Genomic DNA, 23,959 nt, shown 5'->3' on the forward strand with positions numbered 1-23,959 from the left:
TCATGAGATATTTTATATTCTTCTTTTTTGTACTAAGGCTTTGAAATCTAGTGTATATTTTGTTATTTATAGCACATTTCGGTTTAGACTAGCCACAAGAGCTACTAGGCACATGTGGCTAGTGGACACAGTATTGAACATGGCAGCACTAGAAAATAGGGAAGAGGGAACAAGTAGTAAGTATGAACATAATGTGCTAACATAAAAGCTGATAGACCTAACTAGCAGCATGACCTAATGGTCACCTACCCTGTTTGCTTAGGAAGAAAGACTTGGGTAGTTAGGACCAGCTACATAATTTATGGGGCCTAGTGCCAAATGCTGGACTCTTTTCAAAAAGCAACAAAAACTTACCACTAAGAGTATTAATATATAAGATTTCTTTCTTCTACAGTCTCTCTTGACTCGTCATGGTATTTTTATTTGCTAATTAATGCCATTCTATGTGAAAAAATTAAAATTTTAAATTACTAGCATGAGATGTTTCGTTCCTCTTCATGTTGTAAAATATCAATTTCAAATGCAAATGTAAAAGCATTTAAGTATGTGGAATTATGAAAATTATACAACAGTATTTCACACATGCATGAATTTGGCTCTAATCAGATCGATAGAAAAACTATACAAGACTAGCTTCACAGTTTTTTTTTTCCCCTTGTTGATATGTGCACATTTTACCAATGTTCTCTACCTTCGGCTTAAGTAAGAAAGACCTGAAAAGTCCTTGTATGTCATTATTTTCAGCAGAAGCTGTTGGCTAATATAAAAAAGTAATGGGAGCAAGAAAGGATATAATAGGGCCCTTGGGTGGTTTGTGTCTAGTAGAATGCTATTGCTTTCTTTCTGTGTTCTGAGCAAGTCCTGCTTCAAACAGAAAACATGGTCTCCTGGACTGTCACTGCGTCCTGGTTCCTTAATGGTAAGCATCACACACTTATTTTGTACTCACTTTGAGTTTGCTGAACATTGTGGATCCACTGGAATTCTGAGTTCATTGGGTATCACAAATGATATATGCAAATGGGCGCCAGGAGCCCATGGACACATATATTGTGTGTTATCTCCTCTGTGCATGTCATACCCCATTGCTCTTCAGACTTCACTTTTATTTACTTTTATTTTTAAGTTTATTCATTTATTTTGAGAGATGGGGGAGGGGCAGAGAGAGGGAGACAGAGAGAATTCCAAGCAGGCTGTGTGCTGTCAGTGCAGAGCCCAGTGTGGGGCTGTATCTCACAAAGGGTGACTTTATAACCTGGGCCAAAACCAAGAGTTGGAGACTTAACTGCCTAAGCCACCCAGGCTCCCCCAGACTTCACTTTTAAAGCATAAATTATAAAATAAAAAATATTAAGAATTTCAAGACAGTGAACATTAAACCAAGTGCACAGTCATGCTGAGTGCAGAGCCCAATGTAGATACACATCCATTAAGATGGCCCTTTAAGTAGTATCAAGAGCAAAGCCAGAACTTTCTCTAGGAAAAGTCTGAGCTAGAGAAGAACAGGTTATTTGAAACAAGGAGATAAGAGGTGATGATATTTAATATCTACAGAGAATAAATAGTCACTTCTTTATTTGAGCCATTTCCCCCCAAAATAGCCAGAATGGAGAAAGTCAGAAAGAAGCTTTCTAGAATATAGATTTCTGGCATATAAATACTATTAAAGACTAAAAGAAAAATTAACATTAACATTTTTGTATTTAGAACACTGATTCTGCCATGTTCAAAGAGAATAGTTTTGGTCATTGGAAATCTACTGAATCAGGACATTTAACTGTGTGGAGTTTTATGTATCTGTTGGTTGGCTTAATGCTTGCATAGGGTTAGAGCCTGATTGTTGAGAAATAAATAAGCTAAGGAGCCATGCGCTAAAGTTGAAAAGAGGGCAAATTGTCTTTGCAAATTTCAGCAGAAAGAAAAATTAGAGAGATAACATTCTTTTTAAGTGAGAGTGAGGATGGATTTATGGACCTGCCACTCAAAAATGTTATACAAATGGGACTATGCCTGTGAGTTTAGTGGGGAAAAAATCTGAAATAATGGTCAGTAAAAATATCATTGCATTTAGGGAATCAATACCATGGTTTAAAAAAGTATTTCCACAAAAGGGGGAAATACTGCATCTTATTTCTGGTATGAAACTCAGATTCCTGGGTTTCATCATAAAACTGAATCAGAATTACTGGGAAGAGGAACAGGAACTGACAGTATAAAGACGCTCTCTCTGTGACTATTATTCAGACTAAAGTTTAAAAACGCTGTTCAGATCTCCCTTTTCTCCAAGGTAATGAACATGCTCTACATATGATAAACTAACTGTGTTGCTTTTTTTTTTTTTTTTTTTTTTACAATCTAGAGGTTCTGTCTTATAACGGAATTAACCAGCCTTTCCTATTTAAAGTACTCAGAGGCATTATGAAATCCTGATGTGCTGGCCCTGTTCTATTCACCATTTCTGTGTATTTCAGAAATCAACAAGACAGAAACAGACAACTTTCTGAACAGTTGTAAGTGTAACATATTTATTAAAATTGCATTACTTGAATGTTAACACTGGATCATTTAGGCTTATTTTGTGTGATATTATAGGGTCAGAATAAAGTTTGATTGATCTGTGCACAGCTCATGGTGCTTTATCTTATTGTTGAAGTACATTTTATTACTAAATAATGAAAAAAATTGGGAGAACTTTGGAGTGGATATATGGGTGTCTGTGGCACAGGTATAGTGGAAATGAGTTGTACACTTGTTAAAGAAGGAAAAAAAGACTCAGTGTTCTGGTTGCAGATTATCTATAATAATACTCTTACAAACATTTTCTAAAGATTATATAAAAGTAAACGGCATGTTGGCATTTTTCAGCTATAGGCAGAAGCTCATTGTTACTCTACACCAAACAAAATCTAATTGACGAGTTTTTTTTTAATTTTTAACGTTTATTTATTATTGAGAGACAGAGAGAGACAGAGCATGAGCATGGGAGGGGCAAAGAGAGGGGGAGACAGAATCTGAAGCAGGCTCCAGGATCTGAGCTGTCAGCATAGAGCCAATGTGGGGCTTGAACCCACAGATTTTGAGATCATGACCTGAGCTGAAATCGGATGCCCAACTGACTGAGCCACCCAGGTGCCCCTTCATGATAATTGTTAATCCCATACTATGGAAATATCAGGCAACTATGGGGTTGGGTATATATTGATAAAATTACTGAAGGCTCAGATAGTATCTTTACCCATATTTTATTTATTATTTTTTTAAGTTTATTTATTTTGAGGGAGAGAGAGAGCATGAGTGGAGGAGGGGCAAAGAGGGAGGGAGGGAGAGAGAGAGAGAGAGAGAGAGAGAGAGAGAATCCCAAGCAGACTCCATGCTGTCAGCGCAGAGCCAGACGTGGGGTTGAACTCTCAAACTGTGAGATTGTGACCTGAGCTGAAATCCAGAGTTGGACGCTTAACTGACTGAGCCACCCAGGCACTCCTACCTATATTTTAAAAGTACTGACTCTAGGCCTAGTATTTCCCTTCACCTACAGCAGATTACTCCACCATGCTTTAGAGGATACATTTGATAATTATGGAGTTAGTACATAATATATTTTTCTTAAATGATGGAAGGAAATGTGCTACTCACCAGCTTAGAATATCCGTTAATTCATGAGCTTGATTAAACATGAGACCAAAGAATAATCCTGTTACGTAAATGGCATGTATTCTTGCCACCGATATTTATTGTGCTAGTGATGTATTAAGCAATAGAAATATAAAATGGATGAGATATAATACCTGTGTAAAGCAGCTTTTACTCTAGTGAGACTAGATGTATGAGATTAATGCATGAACACATAATTCTGAAGCAATGGGTCTCAAGCAAAAGAAATTTGGACCCCCATGGGATCATGACCCACTGTGACTTTGGTTATCATGGTTGTGGGGGGGATGCTACTGGCATCTAATATGTATAGGCCAAGGATTCTTCTGAACATTCGATCATATACAGGATCATATACAGGATACAGTGAAGAATTATGCATCTCAAAAACGTCAATAGAGCCAAGGCTGAGAAACCCTGTTATAAACAATATATATACACATATATAATATTATATATGTATATGTATAAAATTGGTGTATATGTTATTAGTGTATCTATATATAATTAGCATATATAATAAACCCTGTTATAAACAATGCTTATATGTAAATAATATATATAATTAGTGTATATATGATATATAATTATATATAATTAGTACTGGTAACTATACTAGCATATATACATGTATATATAAACAGACATATATACATATATATGTATATACACAGAGAGAGAGAGAGAAATGATGATGATGATAGAAGTATGAAAAAAGCCATAACTAATCCAGTTTGGGGGCAGAGGAATTGTTAGAGAAGGCATCTTAGAGGAGGTAATGAATGACTTAATCCTACAAGATGAATAGATGTTAAATTAATGAACCACTATAGTTTAAGGAAAAGTAAAGACAAGAGAAAATGTTTGGTACTATTGGAGCACAAAGTATGAAAAAAATTGAGATAGTAACGCAATTTGATACTTAGAAGCAACTGCTAAGTAAGGCATTGTCTCTCTTTGGCAGGCTGTGGGACACGAAGGAATAAAACTGCAAGACAGAGTCTCAGGATCGTTGGTGGGACACCGGTAGAGGAGGGAGAATGGCCGTGGCAAGCTAGCCTGCAGTGGGATGGGATGCATCGCTGTGGAGCAACTTTAATTAATAGCACGTGGCTTGTGAGTGCCGCTCACTGCTTTAGAACGTAAGTCTTGAAACTTGTGAATGACTGGGGGTAAGCAAAGTGCACTCATGCACTCGGGCTTGGCAGGAAGGAAATACCTTGCGAAGTTTGAAAGAGAGGAGTTAAAATTTTTTTTTTCTGTAATGTTTGTTTATTTTTGAGAGAGATAGAGACCGAGTGCGAGCGAGGGAGGGGCAGGGAGAGAGGGAGACACAGAATCTGAAACAGGCTCCAGGCTTCCAGCCGCCAGCACAGAGCCTGAGAGCCTGATTGGGGCGGGGGGGGGGGGGGGGGGGGTGCTCAAACTCACGAACCATGAGATCATGACCGGAGCCGAAGTCGGGCGCTCAACCAACTGAGCCACCCAGGCACCCCGTGAAAGAGATGAGTTTAATATGAAGATAACATACACATCACAAAGAGTGGAAGGCTCCTAAACCTTAGTGAGAGGTTTAATGGTCTGGAATTGGAAATGGCATCAAAATACATGTAGATAAATTATCCACTGATAAAGAAATAATAATTTGTCAAAGCAAGCCGGTGTTTTAAAGAAATTTTAAAGTCATCTTTGGACTTTGAGCCTGATGTCAAAGAGCTTTATCTCTCTGCTATGTATCTATCAGGAATGGGGGCTGGGTGGATTGCAGATTTGACCTCAAAGGAGAAATTCTACATGGCAAGAAATAATTAAATATGAAGACATTTGGTAGTAACAAATTATACAACTGACGTATTCCAAGGAATGAAGACCTTTCAACCTAATGCAAAATGCCTATGTATATAGGATAGTAATGTTTTGTTAAATTTATGTGTAGCCTTTTCAGTTTTCAGAGAAATGTGTATGTTTGTGAGTAGGGAGCATGGTACATAGAATACATTTGTTCCTGCATCTGTACAAAATATGCTTTCTGTATGTCTCCTGGAGTCACTGATTCCTAGAAATGTCAAAAGGCTCTAGGATCTAGAGTAAGCAATTCAGTGCAGAGTGACATGTATTTCCTAAAAACCACACCACTGTGGCATTTCCACCTCACCTTACTCCTGAGCCAGATTCTCAGATTGGAAAGAGTTTATTTTTATACATAGAAACTGTGATTTTATTTTTATTTTCTTAAAGGTTTTTACTTAATTTTGAGAGAGAGAGAGAGAGAGAGAGAGAGAGAGAGAGAGAGCAAGCAGGGGAAGGGCAGAGAGAGAGAGAGGGAGACACAGAATCCAAAGCAGGCTCCAGGCTCTGAGCTGTCAGCACAGAGCCTGACGTGGGGCATGAACCCATGAGCCACGAGATCATGACCTGAGCCGAAGTCAGACGCTTAACCGACTGAGCCACCCAGGAGCCCCAGAAACTGTAATTTTAAAAAGAAAACTTATGTTGACACCAGCAGCCTAAAATGTGTAATATAAGTCCTTACATTGGTAGCATAATAAAGTGGAATTTGCTGTTCATATTTTTTTCCTCAGGTATAAGGACCCAACCAGATGGACTGCTTCCTTTGGAGTAACAATAAAGACTCCAAAGATGAAGCAAGGCCTTCGAAGGATATTTGTCCATGAAAAATACAAGTATCCATCACATGACTATGATATTTCAGTTGCAGAGCTTTCTAGCCCAGTCCCCTACACAAATGCAGTACATAGGATTTGTCTTCCTGATGCATCTCATGAGTTCCTACCAGGGGATGAGATGTTTGTGACAGGATTTGGAGCACTGGAAAATGATGGTGAGCATCTGAAGAGAAATCAAACCATAGTAACCCAGTTTGGTATTCTAAATCTTTTAAAGAATGGAATGTCATTATGCCAAAATATGCTGGTGCATTGGTCCTGTGGACCTGGGTAAGTCAGGCCCTGTTTGTAAATTAGGTTTTTTATAAGACACAAAGATTCCTTCATTGCTTTAGGTTACTATCAAGTGCCTCACTACTACTGTAGTCATGGTGCTTGGTAAGGTGTCTGAAATAGTAAATATGTCTGAAGTTTTTACTAGGGATTTAACTGCATAGGAGATTAGGAATCATTAATATACTCAATTGTGAAGGTGAGAGAATCCTATAGCCACCATTCTCCCTACTGAAATTACATTCTAAGTTTCACAATGGAACAGAAGTCACTTAAACAACACGATGCTCTCTCATAAGTATCTAACTTTTCATTTAAAGTAGTAAGGAAATCATTCTTTTCCCAAATATTACTGTACCTGAAAAAGTACATATCCTAAATTGCCATCTTATCCAACAATTATGAAAGATTTTCTCAAGGTATATAGAATATATGTATATCTACAAATATAAAGAATTTTTTTGTCTTTAGGTAGTGGTCAAAATCATCTTCGGCAAGTACAGGTGGATCTCATAGACACTAAAACCTGTAATGAACCCCAATCTTACAATGGTGCCATAACTCCTAGAATGTTATGCGCTGGCTCCTTGAAAGGAAAAAGAGATGCATGCCAGGTACGTGGTTTGACCAGTAGTATGCTGTGTAATTTTTTGTTCATCTTTTATTTTGAAATCATTATAATTTGCAGAAGGTTTACAGAGGGGTCTCATGTATTCTTCACCTCGTTTTCCCCAAACATTGCATCTCACATCCTATAATACAATATAGAATCTAGGAAATAGACATTGGTGCAATGTGTGCTTCTAGTTCTATGGCATATTTTTTTACATGTGTTGTATGTGTGTGTAACCATCACTCCAGCTGAGAGATATTCCATCACCACAAAGATCTCCTTTATAGTAACACTTACTTCTCTATCATTTTCTTTTTTTATCTTTTCTCATTTAAATTCCAGTTGGTTAGCATACAGTGCAATTTTAGTTTCCAGTGTAGAATATAGTGATTCAACAGTGCCATATCACACCTGGTGCTCATCACTACAAGTGAACTCCTTAGTCCCCATCACCTATTTAACCACCCTCCCCCCCCCCCACCTCCCTTCTGGTAACCATCAGTTTGTTCTCTACAGTTAAGAGTCTGCTTCTTGGTTTGCTTCCCTGTCTCTTTTTTTCCCTCTGCTCATTTTTTTTGTTTTGTTTTAAATTTTTAATGTTTATTTTTGAGAGAGGGAGACAGACAGAGTGTGAGTGTTTTGTTTTGTTTGCTTTGTTTCTTAAACTCCACATCTGAGTGAAATCATATGGTATTTATCTTTCTCCAATTTATTTTACTTAGCATAATACTCTCTAGCTCCATCCAAGTCATTATAAACGGCAAGATTTCATTCTTTTTATGACCGAGTAATATTCCATTATATATACATTATATATATAACATATGTATATTATATGTATATAATATGTATATATGTATGTGTATATATATATACACACACACACTATGTGTATATATGTGTGTATATATATATATATATATATATATATATATATATACACTACATCTTCTTTATCCATTCATCTTCTTTATCCATTCATCAGTCAAAGGACATTTGGGTTGTTCCATACCTTGGCTGTTATAGATAATGCTCCTATTAGGGGAACATGTATCCCTTTGATATTTGTTTATTTATTTATTTATTTATTTATTTATGTATTTATAAATTTACATCCAAGTTAGTTAGCATATAGTGCAACAATGATTTCAGGAGTAGATTCCTTAATGCCCCTTACCCATTTAGCACCCCCCTCCCAATCCCTCCAGCAACCCTCTGTTTGTTCTCTATATTTAAGAATCTCTTATGTTTTGTCCTCCTCCCTGTTTGTATATTAGTTTTGCTTTCCTTCCCTTATGTTCATCTGTTTTGTATCTTAAATTCCTCATATGACTCAAGTCATATGATATTTGTCTTTGACTAATTTCGCTTAGCATAATACCCTCTAGTTCCATCCAAATAGTTGCAAATGGCAAGATTTCATTTTTTTTATTGCTGAGTAATACTCCACTGTATATATATATATATACCATATCTTCTTTATCAATTCATCCATTGATGGATATTTGGGCTCCTTCTATACTTTGGCTATTGTTGATAGTGCTGCTATAAACATTGGTGTGCATGTGCCCCTTCAAACAGCATTCCTGTATCCCTTGGATAAATACCTAGTAGTGCAATTGCTGGGTCATAGAGTAGTTCTATTTTTAGTTTTTATTTTATTTTATTTATTTTATTTTTAGTTTTTTAGGGAACCTTCATACTGTTTACCAGAGTGGCTGCATCAGTTTGCATTCCCACCAGCATTGCCAAAGAGATCCTCTTTCTCCGTATCCCCACACACATCTGTTGTTGCCTGAGTTGTTGATGTTAGCCATTCTGACAGTTGTAAGGTGGTATATCTCCATGTGGCTTTGATTTGTATTTCCCTGATGATGAGTGATGTGGAGCATTTTTTCATGTGTCGGTTGGCCATCTGGATGTCTTCTTTGGAGAAGTGTCTATTCATGTCTTTTGCCCATTTCTTCACTGGATTATTTATTTTTTGGGTGTTGAGTTTGAGAAGTTCTTTATAGATTTGGATCTATGCCTTTATCTGATATGTCTACATATCTTTACCTGATATGTCTTTTGAAAATATCATCTCCCATTCTGTCAGTTACCTTTTAGTTTTGTTGATTGTTTCCTTCGCTGTGCAGAAGGTTTTTATTTTGATGAGGTCCCAGTAGTTCATTTTTGCTTTTGTTTCCCTTGCCTCCGGAGACGTGTTGAGGAAGAAGTTGCTGCGGCCAAGGTCAAAGAGGTTTTTGCCTGCTTTCTCCTCGAGGATTTTGATGGCTTCCTGTCGTACATTGAGGTCTTTCATCCATTTTGAGTTTGTTTTTGTGTATGGTGTAAGAAAGTGGTCCCGGTTCATTCTTCTGCATGTCGCTGTCCAGTTTTCCCAGCACCACTTGCTGAATAGACTGTCTTTATTCCACTGGATATTCTTTCCTTCTTTGTCAAAGATTGGTTGGCCATACGTTTGTGGTTCCATTTCTGGGTTCTCTATTCTGTTCCATTGATCTGAGTGTCTGTTTTTGTGCCAGTACCATACTCTCTTGATGATTACAGCTTTGTAATACAGCTTGAAGTCTGGGATTGTGATGCCTCCTGCTTTGGTTTTCTTTTTCAAGATTGCTTTGGCTATTCAGGGTCTTTTCTAGTTCCATACAAATTTTAGGATTGTTTGTTCTAGCTCTGAATGCTTGAGTTATTTTGATAAGTATTGCATTGAATATGTAGATTGCTTTGGGTTGTATCAACATTTAAATAGTATTTGTTCTCCTATCCAGGAGCATAGAATATTTTTCCATTTTTTTATGTCTTCTTCAATTTCTTTCATCAGCTTTCTATAGATTTCAGTGTATAGATTTTTCACCTCTTTGGTTAGATTTATTCCTAGGTATTTTGCAGTTTTTGGTGTAATTGTAAATGGGATCGATCCTTGATTTCTCTTTCTGTTGCTTCATTGTTGGTATTTAGGAAAACAATCGATTTCTGTGCGTTGATTTTATATCCTGTGATTTTGCTGAATTCATTGATTGGTTCCAGCAGTTTTTTTGGTGGAATTTTTTGGGTTTTCCATATAGAGTATCATGTCATCTGCAAAGAGTGAAAGGTTGACCTCCTCCTGGCATATTTGGATGCCTTTTATTTCTTTGTGTTGTCTTATTGCTGAGGCTAAGACTTCCAGTAGTATCTTGAATAACAGTGGCGAGAGTGGACATCCCTGTCTTGTTCCTGACCTTAGGGGGAAAGCTCTCAGTTTTTCCCCATTGATAATGATATTAGCGTTGGGTCTTTCATATATGGCTTTTTTGATCTCGAGGTATGATCCTTCTATCCCTACTTTCTTGAGGTTTCTATCAAGAAAGGATGCTGTATTTTGTTAAATGCTTTCTCTGCAGCTATTGAGAGGATTATATGGTTCTTGTCCTTTCTTTTATTGATGTGATGAATCACATTGATTGTTTTGCAGGTATTGAACTGGCCCTGCATCCCAGGTATAAATCCCACTTGGTCGTGGTGAATAATTTTTTAAATGTATTGTTGGATCTGGTTGGCTAATATCTTTTTGAGGATTTTTGCAGCCATGTTCATCAGAATAATTGGTCTATGGTTCTCCTTTTTAGTAGGGCCTTTGTCTGGTTTTGGAATCAAGGTAATGCTGGCTTCATAGAAAGAGTTTGGAAGTTTTCCTTCCATTTCTATTTTTTGGAACAGCTTCAAGAGAATAGGTGTTAACTCTTCCTTAAATATTTGGTAGAATTCCCCTGGAAAGCCATCTGGCTCTGGACTCATTTTTTCGCAGATTTTTGATTACTAATTCGATTATGGGTCTGCTCAAATTTTCTATTTCTTCCTGTTTCAGTTTTGGTAGTTTATATGTTTCTAGGAATTTGTCCATCGCTTCTGGATAGGGCACAGACACCTTTAAAATCTTTTTTAAAAATAGAGCCCCAAAGACTTCTACCTGTGCAACAGCTCAGTTGAGAGCTTTTTTCTCTTTTTATGAATGGCATAATTTTACTCCCATTGTTCTGGCATCCATGCCTAAGACAAAACACATATAAACCATCACAACTTCCATCTTATAATGACATAATTCCCTGATAATGTGTGAACTAATTAGTTTCAGTAGGACAGACTATCTTTCCGTTTTTGATAATTGCTGGTGGACATCACCTGATGCATCTTGTAATCTGTTAGCTATTCTGATTTTTCCATTAATTGCTTTATTCTCAGACTCATTTTTTTCCCGTCTCTTAAGCAGATTTAAATTTTGTTGTCTCTGTAATGTCTATTTCTGCATCCTAATCTGCTCTGCCTTCATATAGGCTTGGGTTTTAATTATCAAAATGATTTATTTGGATGCTACCTGTACTTACACTCTTTTTGTATCTCCTACCACCTACGAGGCTATACATCAACACTTATTGGTGAATTGATTTAAAAATTACAAACACGTTATTCCAAATTCAGTTACTATTAGCATTAGTTAACATGTTTACATGAACAAAAGAAAATGCACAAAGAAGTTAGTATAATGCAGAGGGGAAAAGCCAAATGTCTGAGTTAGAGCACTCTGGATTCAAATTCAATTCTGCCACTGAATACATGTGCCATCAGGCAAATTACTTAATTTCTCCAAGTTTTGATTTCCTCATTGTTAATATGGAGAAATGAAATCTTGCTCCATGTTTTGTTGCCAGAATTAAAATGAGTGAATTAGATAATATGTTAATTCAGAGCTCCATAGAGTGCTGAACACCTAATGGGTGGTCAGTACTAAAGACTCCATGATTTTGAGGCAAGATCAGCCTGTACCTTGTTTTTCTGAGCTATATAAAGAAACAGCCCTTGGGAGTTTACAAGGCATAAACAATCGGAATTTGTGGTTTTAAATATGTATTTACTAAGTTCTATTTTATGCCAGGCTCTATGCTAAGCACTTTATATTTACTGTTTTATCTAATCTTCAAAATTATCATCAGAGGTAGGTATTATTAGGAGCATTACAAATATATAAATTAAAGGTCTTAGCTGGCTGGAAGAGCCAGACTTGAGATTTAAACCCAGGTGTCTGATTCTAGTGTCTGTCCTTTTTATCAGTAATAGACTCTCCACCCTTCTTTTGGGAGCTATGTCACACTGATAAAGAATATGGGGAATTATAGTCTCAGATGTACCAGATAAGAGTACTCTTCTCCAAAGAGATGGCTCCTTTAATCTCAGTGTACCTACCTCTGAATCTAAGCTAATGCTTCAGGTAGTGGATCTCCTCCCTTATGTGAATTACTGACACAGGGTATCACTTCTGCATCTGAGCACACTGATTTTTGAAAACTTCCCTTTCATTAAATTCAAATTAGAAAAATAACAAAAACTGCCATAAGCACTGAATTATTAGTTACCAATCTCTCTCTTCTCCTGTAGGGTGACTCTGGAGGACCACTGGTTAGTCCAGATGCTAGAGATATCTGGTATCTTGCTGGAATAGTGAGCTGGGGAGATGAATGTGGACAACCTAACAAGCCTGGTGTTTATACTAGAGTGACTGCTTTCCGAGACTGGATCCATTCCAAAACTGGTATCTAAGAGAGAAAAATCTAGTAGAATGGAACACATTTTTGTGTATAGGCCATTCTCAAAGATACAGAATTGCAGAAGTCTTGCAGGTCACTTGGATATGACCCATCTAACTAACCTGTTTGCTTGATGCACATATTTCCTTCCTACCTCTGCTCCACACTGAGCTTCCTGCTTCTGTCAGATAGATTCTGTCCCAATTTGCGTTCATTTGTTTTCTAGAAGCTTTTTCATCAAAATTTTGGCTTGTTGACGTAAATTTCTTATGCATATTATGCATATATATATATATATATATATATAAATAATTTGAAGCAATTCCTTCTTTCATTTTTCCAACTTCTCTCATCTCAGATCTCTGCTTTCAATGTGCAGAACAAAGGGTCAAAGGAAATGTAAAAAGGAAAGAACTATATTTTTATGTACAAAAAAGTATTAGGAATTTCTTTTTCCTTAAAGGAATGAGGAAAATGATAATATTCATTATGACAGGTCAAGCAAACAGGTAAAACACTTAATGATGGAGAAAGAATGGGAATTAAGGAAGTACAGAGAAACCAAGATATAGTTTTATTTTCATTTCTAGCTAACATTTACAGTGATAAGCGTGGGGACAATTCTGTTTTCCTGTGACCTACAATAATTATACAGATTCTATATAATGTACTTGTTCTAAGTTAAAGCAAATAATATTTATTTAGTCTTGCACTACTGAAAGTATCAATATATTATAATGAAAACATCATCCATTTACTTGATATTATGATAGTCCATGAAGAAGGGGAAGATGGGAAAATATCACTACTCAATGTATTGCAAATGCTTTAAAAATCTGAGGTTATGAAAATTCATTTAAGAACAACCAGTATACCTTACGTATTAAGATTTTTTTGTGGTTGACTAGACGAGAATGAAGAGAGAATTAGTATTTAACGAAAAGGAACTATCACCAAGGGCTTGTGTGCTTGTGATTAAAGCTTTTCCAGCTACAAAGCCTGGAAGGGAATAAGGTTCAGGTGTTAATGTATAGTTGTAGTCATGCAAATGGAAGTGAGACCTCCATTTGGAGATGATTACACATCTTTGCCTGCTACCTGCTTACCAGCCCGTGGCCTGAACATTTCCCTGGGCTTGGATCAGAAGATATTCTCCCTGCTGTGTCTAGTATGGCACAGAATTGCTAACTGCTTACATACAAAACTGAAGACGGAAAGCCAAATATCAGCCATTTTCATAATTTTATTTTTGGTAATTTACTAAGCTGTGAGAGACATAACATGCAAGTGATCTAGGCCATCATGAAGTTAGAACTCATGCCATGTTAATGGTGAGATTTCACTAAAGTTTTCATTGCCCTTACCTGCTCATATATAGCTATTCACCAAATTCTGTATTGGGCCATAACCACTTTGAAAACCACAATCAGTAGGAAAAATTTGACTTTTATTGACCTGAATAATATTGGCATATGAACTGGTAAAATTTAGGCACTTGGCTAAAGTAAGATGAAAACGGACATGAATGGACGTGTTTGATATTTTGCACAAATTATTTTTGTTTCATTTAATATTCTGAAAAAAATAAAATTGAGGCAAGTGATGAATTTTAAACAAAGATTTAAGTACATTTCAAACTAAATTACTCTCAGTGTTCTATTCAAAATTGACCCCCTGTTTCAGTACCTTCTGTACTTGGGCCTCTAGATGGCACCTGTAAGCTGTGGGAAGATAGAAAAAGATGTCTGGATCTTCAAGTGCTAAAAACCGTAGTAGAAATTCTGTGTTAGGGATTTTTTTATAAAAGCAAAAGAATACGATTCCTCTCTTTGAAGGCATTTAAAAATAAGTACACATAAATTGACATCATGGTCAATATTTTCCAGATTTCTGGAGGCGAGTTTCCAAACTAAAAATTTATAACATGTGATGTGAGGAATTTCTTCTGCAAGCCAACTTGAAGAGATTTAAATTAAGGAGAAATTTTAGGAGTTTAATTTCACAATGGCATCATAGTCCTCAGAGAAATACTTTTGATACTATCTTTTACAAAAGATTTGAGAAACAGAGGTTGGGTCACAGTGAAAATATGAGCAGTAGTTCAAACTTCATGTGCACAGAGAAATAGATAATACGATGGGTCATATTTTTAAAATAACTTCTTTTGAAAAAAGATAACATGTGGAGGGTTTCAGCATTTTTGAACATGTCTATTTTAACTATGTCATTGGAGAAAGTTAAGTCATGACTGGAATAACATTTATTAATTGTATAAGCGGTATGCAGTTCCTTTTATATCTTTTATCTCTCTTCCCACAGTACCTAGTAAAGTGCTTTGTATGTCATAGTCTTTAAATGTGTTGCTTTATTTTTATATTATGCAGAAAACATAGCTTTATTATTGTTTACACATTGACTTTAAGAAGTAGTCCAGATTTTACATTAACTGTGATTTAAGCCAGGTGATTAAACACTCTAAACCTCAATATACTCCCTTATAAGACAGGGATAATAATATTACCTCAAATGATTGATTGTAGAGACTACAATGAGATAACATTTGAAAGTGCTTAGCAGAGTTCTTGGCACATAGTGGGTGCTCAAGAAATGGTAGCTACTATAATTATTACTTTAATTAAATGGCAATCTTGTTTTAAACAATTGGTACTTGATCATTAGATAATTAGATAATTAGATAATTAGAATAATAGAATAGGCCAATTTCTTGTTTAGTTAGGACTCCTCCTGGAAGTCTTTCTTGACTCCCTCAAGTGAATATAACATCCTCTTTTCTGAAATTCCTTACCATCTAAAAAAAAACACTTTAAGATTTTCCCAGATAATCATAGATTCACATATAGTTGTAAAATATAAAACAGAGAGATCATGTGTATCATTTACCTAGTTTCCCACAATGGTAAACATCTTGCTTAGCTATAATATAATATCACAGCCAAGAAGTCAACATTGAGACAATCCATCAATCCATCAACCTTATTCAGATTTCACCAGTTTTAAAAGCATGCAGTTATGTGGGTATGTATGTGTTTAATTCTGTAATTTTATCATGTGTAGATTTATGTAATCCCCACCACAGATGAGGTACAGCATAGTTTGATCTCAAGGATCCCTCAAACTACCCATAGCCACCTGGCTCCTTCCCTATCCCTGTCCTCAGTCTTTAACTCCTGGTAACCATTAATCTCTTCTATATGTTTATGATTTTGTCAATTCAAGAATGGTAATGGAATCATACTCTATGAAACCTTTAGAGGTTAGCTTTTTCACTCAGCATACTTCCATTGGCATCATTCCAAGTTATGTGTGTCAATAGTTCATTCTTTTATTACTGAGTAGCATTCTATAGTATGGATGTACCACAATTTGTTTAACCATTCACTCACTGAAGGGCATTTGAAGTGTGTACAATTTTTGACTATCATGAATAAAGCAACTATAACATTTGTGTGTCGGTGTGTAGGTTTTGTGTGAACATTCATTCCTATGGGACTAATACCCTAGAGGGCATTAATGGCCATATGGTAAGCACATGCTTAATTTTTAAAGAAACTGTTATATTCTTTTCATCTGGTTTCTTACCATTTTTTTAAATCTCTCTGTACCTACATTCTCTCCCCATGTTTTCTAAAACTGTTTTTAAAGTTTATTTATTTTCAGAGAGAGAGAATAAGCAGGGGAGGGGCAGAGAGAGAGAGAGAGGGAGAGAGAGAGAGAGAGAGAGAGAGTCCCAAGCAGGCTCTGTGCTGGCATCACAGAGCCTGACACAGGGCTTGATCCCACGACCCTGAGATCATGACCTGAGCTGAAATCAAGAGTTGGATGCTCAAATGACTGAGCCATCCAGGCACGCCTTCCCATGTTTTTTTAGAGATGTGTGAATAGATCTGATACAACAACTAGACCATAAGCCCTCTCAGGTGGGGACCATGAACGTTTCATTTTTATAACCTTTATAGTTCATAGGAAAGTATAATATTTATGGCATATACTCAATAAAGATTTATGAAATAAAGATTGAAGACAGTAATAAAAGAAAGCAAATAGGAATACATGAGAAATTTTAAAAAAAGGAATTACTTTGGGGAGAAAAAATTAACAGTGTTGCCTTCATGAATGCATTATGCCATAATTTTTATAATTCTGGACTTTACCACAGTACCTCCAAGTATCTCATATTGCTTGATATATAATCTTGCTCTCTGTACTCTCCCACATGGTATACAATCAAATACAGACTAAAAGACATGAATTATGTGATAATCTTATCCTTGTGCCTGTTTATTTCCTGATACATAATGTCTTTGATGGTTTTCTGATGAATCTGTATCAATTTCTACACTGTATTTGTGGAGTGGATTCAAGTACAAGGATATATCTTATAAATGTGTTGGTATTCATTTTTATAACCCTGACTCTATGAGTTTTTTGTTCTAGTAATGTTTTTATTGTACAACTCTCAAGGTGGGGTGGAAGACAGAGAGGCCTGTGACATGTAATTAGATGTGCCTTAGTCGACACTGATCCATTAATCAATACTTCTTTGGCACAGCTGTAGCCAGTTTAAATAAATAACAGTGTCAATCACTATAATCACTGCCCTGCACATACCTTTGACTCCTGCTTTTCATTCTTGCTTCACCACCCTATGACATTTGCTTTTTACCACAACCCTGATAAAATCCAGATCTCCACCTACTCTTTTCCTATAGTGTGCCATTGAACATGTTTGGAGAAAAATACAAAACCACTCTGACAGGTCTGACTTCAAATGCATGATCACAAATCTCCAGTCACTCTCAGTGCTTCCCCAACATCATATGATACTTCACTGTTCACCTTCCCATTCTCCCAGATTTCTATTTCACATCTCTTCCTCTCCTCAACTCCCCTATCACCTCCTTCTGCACCCCATTCTCCACTGATGATCTTGCTTCTCACCTCCTTCACTGAAAATTGAAGCATTCTGAAGAAACCCTCCACCACCTCTATTCGCGTGTCAGCGGCTACTTCTGCACACTTGGCCTTCCTGCCTGTTGCCCCAGGTGCTCTGATTGAAAGCAAATTTCCCCACCTATACACTAGATCCCAGCTTCTCTCACCTACGTAGGTAATTCGCTCCAGCAACTCCTCCCTCCCTCTCCTACATCAAATTCTCTTTTTGTTATTTTCTCAATCTTAAAACAGACACACACACACACACACATACCCCAAAATGATCTCGACTCAACTTTTTCTACCCGTTGCAGCTCCCAAGACTTTGCAGGAAAGCTTTTTGAAAAAAATCACTCTATATTTACTACCTGTTTACTACCTCCTATAACCTCTGCTTCTGTTATTCCTTAAGCACATTTCAATCAAATTTTGGCTTCGTAATTTCTCTAAAACTGCTCTTCACAAGGGCACTAATAGTCTCCATGTTGCCAAATCTAATGGTGAGTTCTCATCTTACATGTCTCATCAATCGCATTTGGCACAGTTAATCCCTGCCTCCTCCTTGTTAGGTCCTCTTCTTTTTCTTTCAGGTCACTACATATTCCTGATTTCCTGCTACTCTCAGACTTTGTACTCACAGGTAGTCTCATTTTCTGGTTGCCACCCTTGTCCTTGCGCTCCTAATGTTAGCTTACACCAGGGCTAAGACCTTATTATTCTTCCTTGGTGATCTCATTCAGTCTCATGGTTTTAAATACCATCTATATGATGACATTTCCAGATTTTTATCTCTGGCTCAGACCTCTCTTCTCAAATCCAAACTCCTATGTCCAATGGTCTATTGGTATCTCCATTACTGGTATCTCCATTAAGATGTATAGTAACCATTTCTTTAAAAAAATTCTTTTTAATGTTTGTTTATTTTTGAGAGACAGAGAGAGAGACAGAGCATGAGTAGGGGAGGGGCAGAGAGAGAGGAGACACAGACTCTGAAGCAGACTCCAGCTCCAAGCTGTCAGCACAGATCCCGACGTGGGGCTCAAACTCACGAGCTGTGAGATCATGATCTGAGCTGAAGTTGGGTGCCTAACTGACTGAGTCACCCATGTGTCCCTCTAATAATCATTTCAAACACAATGTGTCTTGTCTCCAAACATGTTGTACCCACTGTCTTCCCCACCTCAGTCAATGCCATTCTTCCAGTTGCTCAGGCCCTAAAACTCTTGACTTCTCTCTTTCTTTCACATCCCACATCTAGAATTTTCTAGTATAATATTCTCTAGAATTCTGCCTAAACTCAAGCTCACTTATCAATTATTTGTAAATTTATCTTCTGTTCCCCTTTGAAAAGAATATCATTTGCTACTTTTTCCATTCTCTGAATCTCCAAAATTCCAAGGCCTGTGTCTCCCTCTCTCTTTGACTCTCCCCCACTCTGCACACTCTCTCAAGCATTTCATGAATTCTTCTGCCTCCACACTTTCATTTTTGCTGCTTTTCTAACTGGGAAGCTATTTCCCTAAATAGTCATGTGATTTTCCCTGTTCTCTTTTCATTCAAGTCTTTGCTCAAATGTTGATCCTCAGAGAAGCCTACTTTGACCATTGTATCTTGTATAATTGCTTCTGTCTCTCATTTTCCTTTTTACCATACTTTACATATCTTTATAGCAATCATTTCTACCTGACACTACACACACACACACACACATACACAAATGCACATGCATGCACACACACACACTGAGTATAATCCAGTATAATCTCATTTTAATTACATCTGCAAAGATTATTTTTCCAAATAAGGTCACATTCTGAAGTTCCAGTTGGGGGACAATACTCAACACAATACAGTGCCCAAGACAGAAGCCACAGTCTTTTTGTATCCTTGCAAGTGACCTAATCTAATCTTGGAAGCAACATCCTGCTGCATTTAATTTGGTAGAAGTGAATCAGTAGGTCCAGTCCATCCTCAGGGGAGGAGATTGCACAAGGGTGGTTGTGACCCTTGTGTGTCATACAAGGGTGATTCCAGGAGGTTGACACTATGGGGGGCCATTTTAGAGGCTCCCTACCATGAGCATGGACTTGGAAGGGGTCTTTTGAAGTTAAGACTCCAACCTGTTGCTGTGATTGACTCTATGATCTTAGCTTTAGTTCTCCTGAAAGCAGAAGCTGAAACAATGGCTTCCATGCAGATAGTCTCCTGGAAGTGATCCTACGAACGGCGGGGTGGAGGTGTTGAGAGGAAATAGCAAGGGGAAAACCAAGACTTGGCTATGTGATTGAGTTGGAACCTCTGGGGGAATGGTTCTCCATCCCACAGGGATTTCTGAAGGGCTGTATGGAATGCTTCTCAGAATTATCCATCTGAGAAAATAAAGAAGGAACATTTCCCCTCACTGATTGAGAGCTGCCCCATGGTGAATTACCTGTTTGCGCTTCCAGGTTGTGCAAATGTCAGGGTTGATCTGACTTCCATTGCTCCCATGCTGAAGTTTCTAAAGAAGTTTCTAAAGAAGTCCTACGATGCTTGAGGAGAAGTGATGTCTGAAGTCTATGCGGAACTATTTGCCATATTTGCATTTGGAATTGAGGTGAAACCAAGAAGAAATAAAGAGTGCCCAAGAGATTTATGGTAAAAGGGAGAGGTTAGGAGAAATTGGAAATTCAATGACAAAAGAATTTGCCTTTTCTAAGTCAGAAATAGTTCACCTACATAACTGTCATATGCCTTCCCTCCCATTTTAGTTCTCAAGACTAAAAACTATGGCTGTCCTCCTGTGTAAAGCCTAACTATTCTGTGCCCTAAAGTTACTGTTGATCAGATTAACCATTGACTTGCTGCTCTCACTGCTCCCATGTATTTATGTATGTAAATATTCACATACACAAATATAATAGTTTTGTTATAAAGGCATTGGTCTTAAGGTCTGGGCTATTAATTTATATCATAGTCGTGGATCTAAAAAGATAAAAAAATCAAATAAGCCAAAAATAAGCCAAAATAATAAAAGTGATTGTCATCTCTAGATCAGTGCTTTCTAACAGAAATATAATGTAAGCTACACATGTATTTTAATTTTCTAGTGGACACACTTAAAAAAGTAAAAAGAAACATGTGGCAGGTGGCCTCAAGATGGGCCACATTGTCATGATGATTATTTTGAATTAAAAAGCAGTTAAGGGGCGCCTGGGTGGCGCAGTCGGTTAAGTGTCTGACTTCAGCCAGGTCACGATCTCGCGGTCCGTGAGTTCGAGCCCCGCGTCGGGCTCTGGGCTGATGGCTCAGAGCCTGGAGCCTGTTTCCGATTCTGTGTCTCCCTCTCTCTCTGCCCCTCCCCTGTTCATGCTCTGTCTCTCTCTGTCCCAAAAATAAATAAACGTTGAAAAAAAAAATTAAAAAAAAAAAAAAAAGCAGTTAAAACCCATTAGATTCAGGAAGAGCTCTTTACTTCCCCCCTCAACTGCCTAAAAATTTAGAAGGAGGACTTGCTCTAGGAAGAGAACTATTACCATAGTTAATTACACACTGAACTAGATATGGTAGAACCTAGCAAAGCCTTTCCCTTTTTCTCTTTAGACTTGCCCAATGTGTAACATAGTTTGCTTGTCCACAAATGCAGTTCCTCTACTATTTCCTAATGAACTCATTTTGCTGGTAAAATAACCAGCCATTTTATTTTTAAGGTTGACAATACAGCCATAGTAGTTCAAAATACTGCGCTTATTTTATTATTTCTGCAGTGACATTTATTAAGGATTATTCAAAAGATTTAGTGGCTTAAAAAAACATTTTATTTCAAATTAATTTTTGACTTCTAGAAAGTTGCAAAAATAGTAAACAATGTTCCCTTATATTACTTGCCCCACCATGTCTCATGCAAACATTAACCATAGTACAATTATCAAGAACAGGAAATTAACATTACTACACTATTATTAGTTAACCTAAGGTCCTATTTGAGTTATTAAAAAAAACTGGCAGTTGGGTGCTGAAGGGTATACTAATAATTTCTTTTAATACTTTCAGTACATGCCTAAAACTACTGGTCTCATCCTTTCAGGATTAAAACTCGTTAAAAATTTTAAAGGAAATACAGTAACTTCTTTAGCTCCTAGGGTTTCTTTTTGTTATAACTCATATGAATATTCTTAGAGCAATGTTTTTCAGACTTTGGTGTCTATAAACTTACCAGGGATATTTGTCAACAATTTATCTGGGGTTCCATCCCTACATGCATATACAGTTGGGTTGGGAGAGCCTAGAATCTGTATTTTAAACAAACATTTGCTAATGGATCACTCTTTGATGAACATAGGATTAAAAGCAGATTTGGCAGAAATCAATGTGGTATACTGAAGAGGTTTTGAAAAATCTTTCCTCAATTGCCTTACAAACTGATTTTGTTTTTTTAAAGAATGACTCACTAATATCAGTTCTTATATTTTACTATTAAAACATGCATGCATTACCTGGAGGAACACATAGGTTACCTGTCTTTTTTTTTCTTGATATAAATTGCCATTCTATCTGGTAGCTACATCATGCAAGAGAGAATGGGAACAAGATACAGGGTAGAGCCCCAATAGCCACAAACGTTGTAAAAGGTCTTCAAGGCAGTAAAATCAGTCCTGCAGCAACCCAGCCTCTAGAGGTGGGGAAGCAAATAGCTCACACCCAAAATACTGTATTGACTCCAGTTAGCACAGCACCAAAATGTTTGTACCTTCTCATTTTTTTTTTTCCCAATCTTACATAATCTACTGTGCAAACATACATCTAACCTCCTTTGGTGCACAAATTCTACATTTACCACCGCCTCTGCTGCATTGTCCTCCTGTGTACCTACCGGCCACTTAGACACTTTGCAGGGCTAGTCATATATTCTAATACAATAAGGCACTATATTAATAATAGAACTATTGTTGTAATTAATAGCTTTTTATGTAAGCATATAGACTTTAATAATTACATTTTGTGACATTCAAGAAATTCACACAACATCTTCAAAGAAACAACTTGTAGCAGAAAGCTAGCACGGCAATGATGCCTTTATCAGCACTAGAATATTTCTCTCGCTAGTTCTAGCACTTCTGGAAGTGTAAATGAATAGATATTACTGATGTTCAGGTTTCTTCCTGCAAAAAGAAGCCATTTGAGAAGAAACACAGAAGCTATTTTATAGTAGATGCTAAAAGACCACATAACATCCATAAGTGCAGTTCCCTCTTCTCCTAGTATTTTAGGTATTTACTTATTTTTCTGATTTAATTTCTATTTCTTAGGTTTCTTTTTTTTTTTTTTCTAATTTTTTTTTCAACGTTTATTTATTTTTGGGACAGAGAGAGACAGAGCATGAATGGGGGAGGGGCAGAGAGAGAGGGAGACACAGAATCGGAAACAGGCTCCAGGCTCCGAGCTGTCAGCACAGAGCCCGACGCGGGGCTCGAACTCACGGACCGCGAGATCGTGACCTGGCTGAAGTCGGACGCTTAACCGACTGCGCCCCCCAGGCGCCCCCCTATTTCTTAGGTTTCTAAACCATACTACACATGGGAATAATGTACCCAAAACTTCCAGAATTTAAATAGGAAATATATTATTTGCTGAGATGTGGTGTTTCCAGCAGCATCTATCTATAAATATGTATTGTGAAACTGATATCTGAAGGGAGTATGGAGGAGGGTAAAACTGCTGCCTAAAAATTGGGCAGAGAAGACAGCACTGGTAGAAAATGGAGAGAAGGATACTAGGGCTTGACAATAAGAAGCAGATTCTGGAATTCAGTTTGTCAAACATGGTTCATCCTAACTTTACCTTGTAATTGGGGTGACCATCTGTGTTAGCTAATTGACTTTATCCGGAGAAAAATGAAACTTTGCATATCATTGTGACAGGAGCTTGTTTTGCAAATAGGAGCAAGGTACCACGGAAGTTAGGCTCCTACCTTCCCAGAGAAACTGGCAGATGGGGGTGTCATCTCTTATGGTATTTACATCTCAAAGATAAGCTTCTCAGGTCTTTGAGAAAGACATTCCTGGATCATAAAGCTGGCAAAAGGCTTATCTAGTTTTCTTATGTAACTTAGGTTAAGAAATAGACTAGTAATTGCTATAATTTAAAAAAAATAAAATAATTGGCACAGTGTGTTTTAGGCCTTTGTTGTTATCATCTTTCCCGAATGAAGGGATGGTTTTTCTTGAGTAGATGAA

The 23,959-nt window shown here is 37.0% G+C and overlaps 1 protein-coding gene across 2 annotated transcripts in view; it reads left to right on the plus strand.

Moving 5' to 3' along the window:
- The window catches only part of LOC123595907 (transmembrane protease serine 11E-like), a 43,638-nt gene extending 27,385 nt beyond the window's left edge, over positions 1 to 16,253 (plus strand). Inside the window, exons 6-11 of one of the 2 annotated variants that reach the window (XM_045473858.1) lie at positions 875 to 919; positions 2,472 to 2,510; positions 4,616 to 4,793; positions 6,234 to 6,493; positions 7,083 to 7,225; positions 12,643 to 16,253. In XM_045473858.1, the coding sequence (XP_045329814.1) occupies positions 875 to 919; positions 2,472 to 2,510; positions 4,616 to 4,793; positions 6,234 to 6,493; positions 7,083 to 7,225; positions 12,643 to 12,804 (827 nt within the window). In that variant the 3' untranslated portion in view covers positions 12,805 to 16,253. The remainder of the gene's footprint in view (positions 1 to 874; positions 920 to 2,471; positions 2,511 to 4,615; positions 4,794 to 6,233; positions 6,494 to 7,082; positions 7,226 to 12,642) is intronic. The other variant, XM_045473859.1, reaches the window with a different exon arrangement.
- The last annotated feature ends 7,706 nt before the right edge of the window (positions 16,254 to 23,959 follow it).

This window comes from Leopardus geoffroyi, chromosome B1 (genome assembly GCF_018350155.1).
Source record: "Leopardus geoffroyi isolate Oge1 chromosome B1, O.geoffroyi_Oge1_pat1.0, whole genome shotgun sequence".
NCBI classification, from domain to species: domain Eukaryota; kingdom Metazoa; phylum Chordata; class Mammalia; order Carnivora; family Felidae; genus Leopardus; species Leopardus geoffroyi.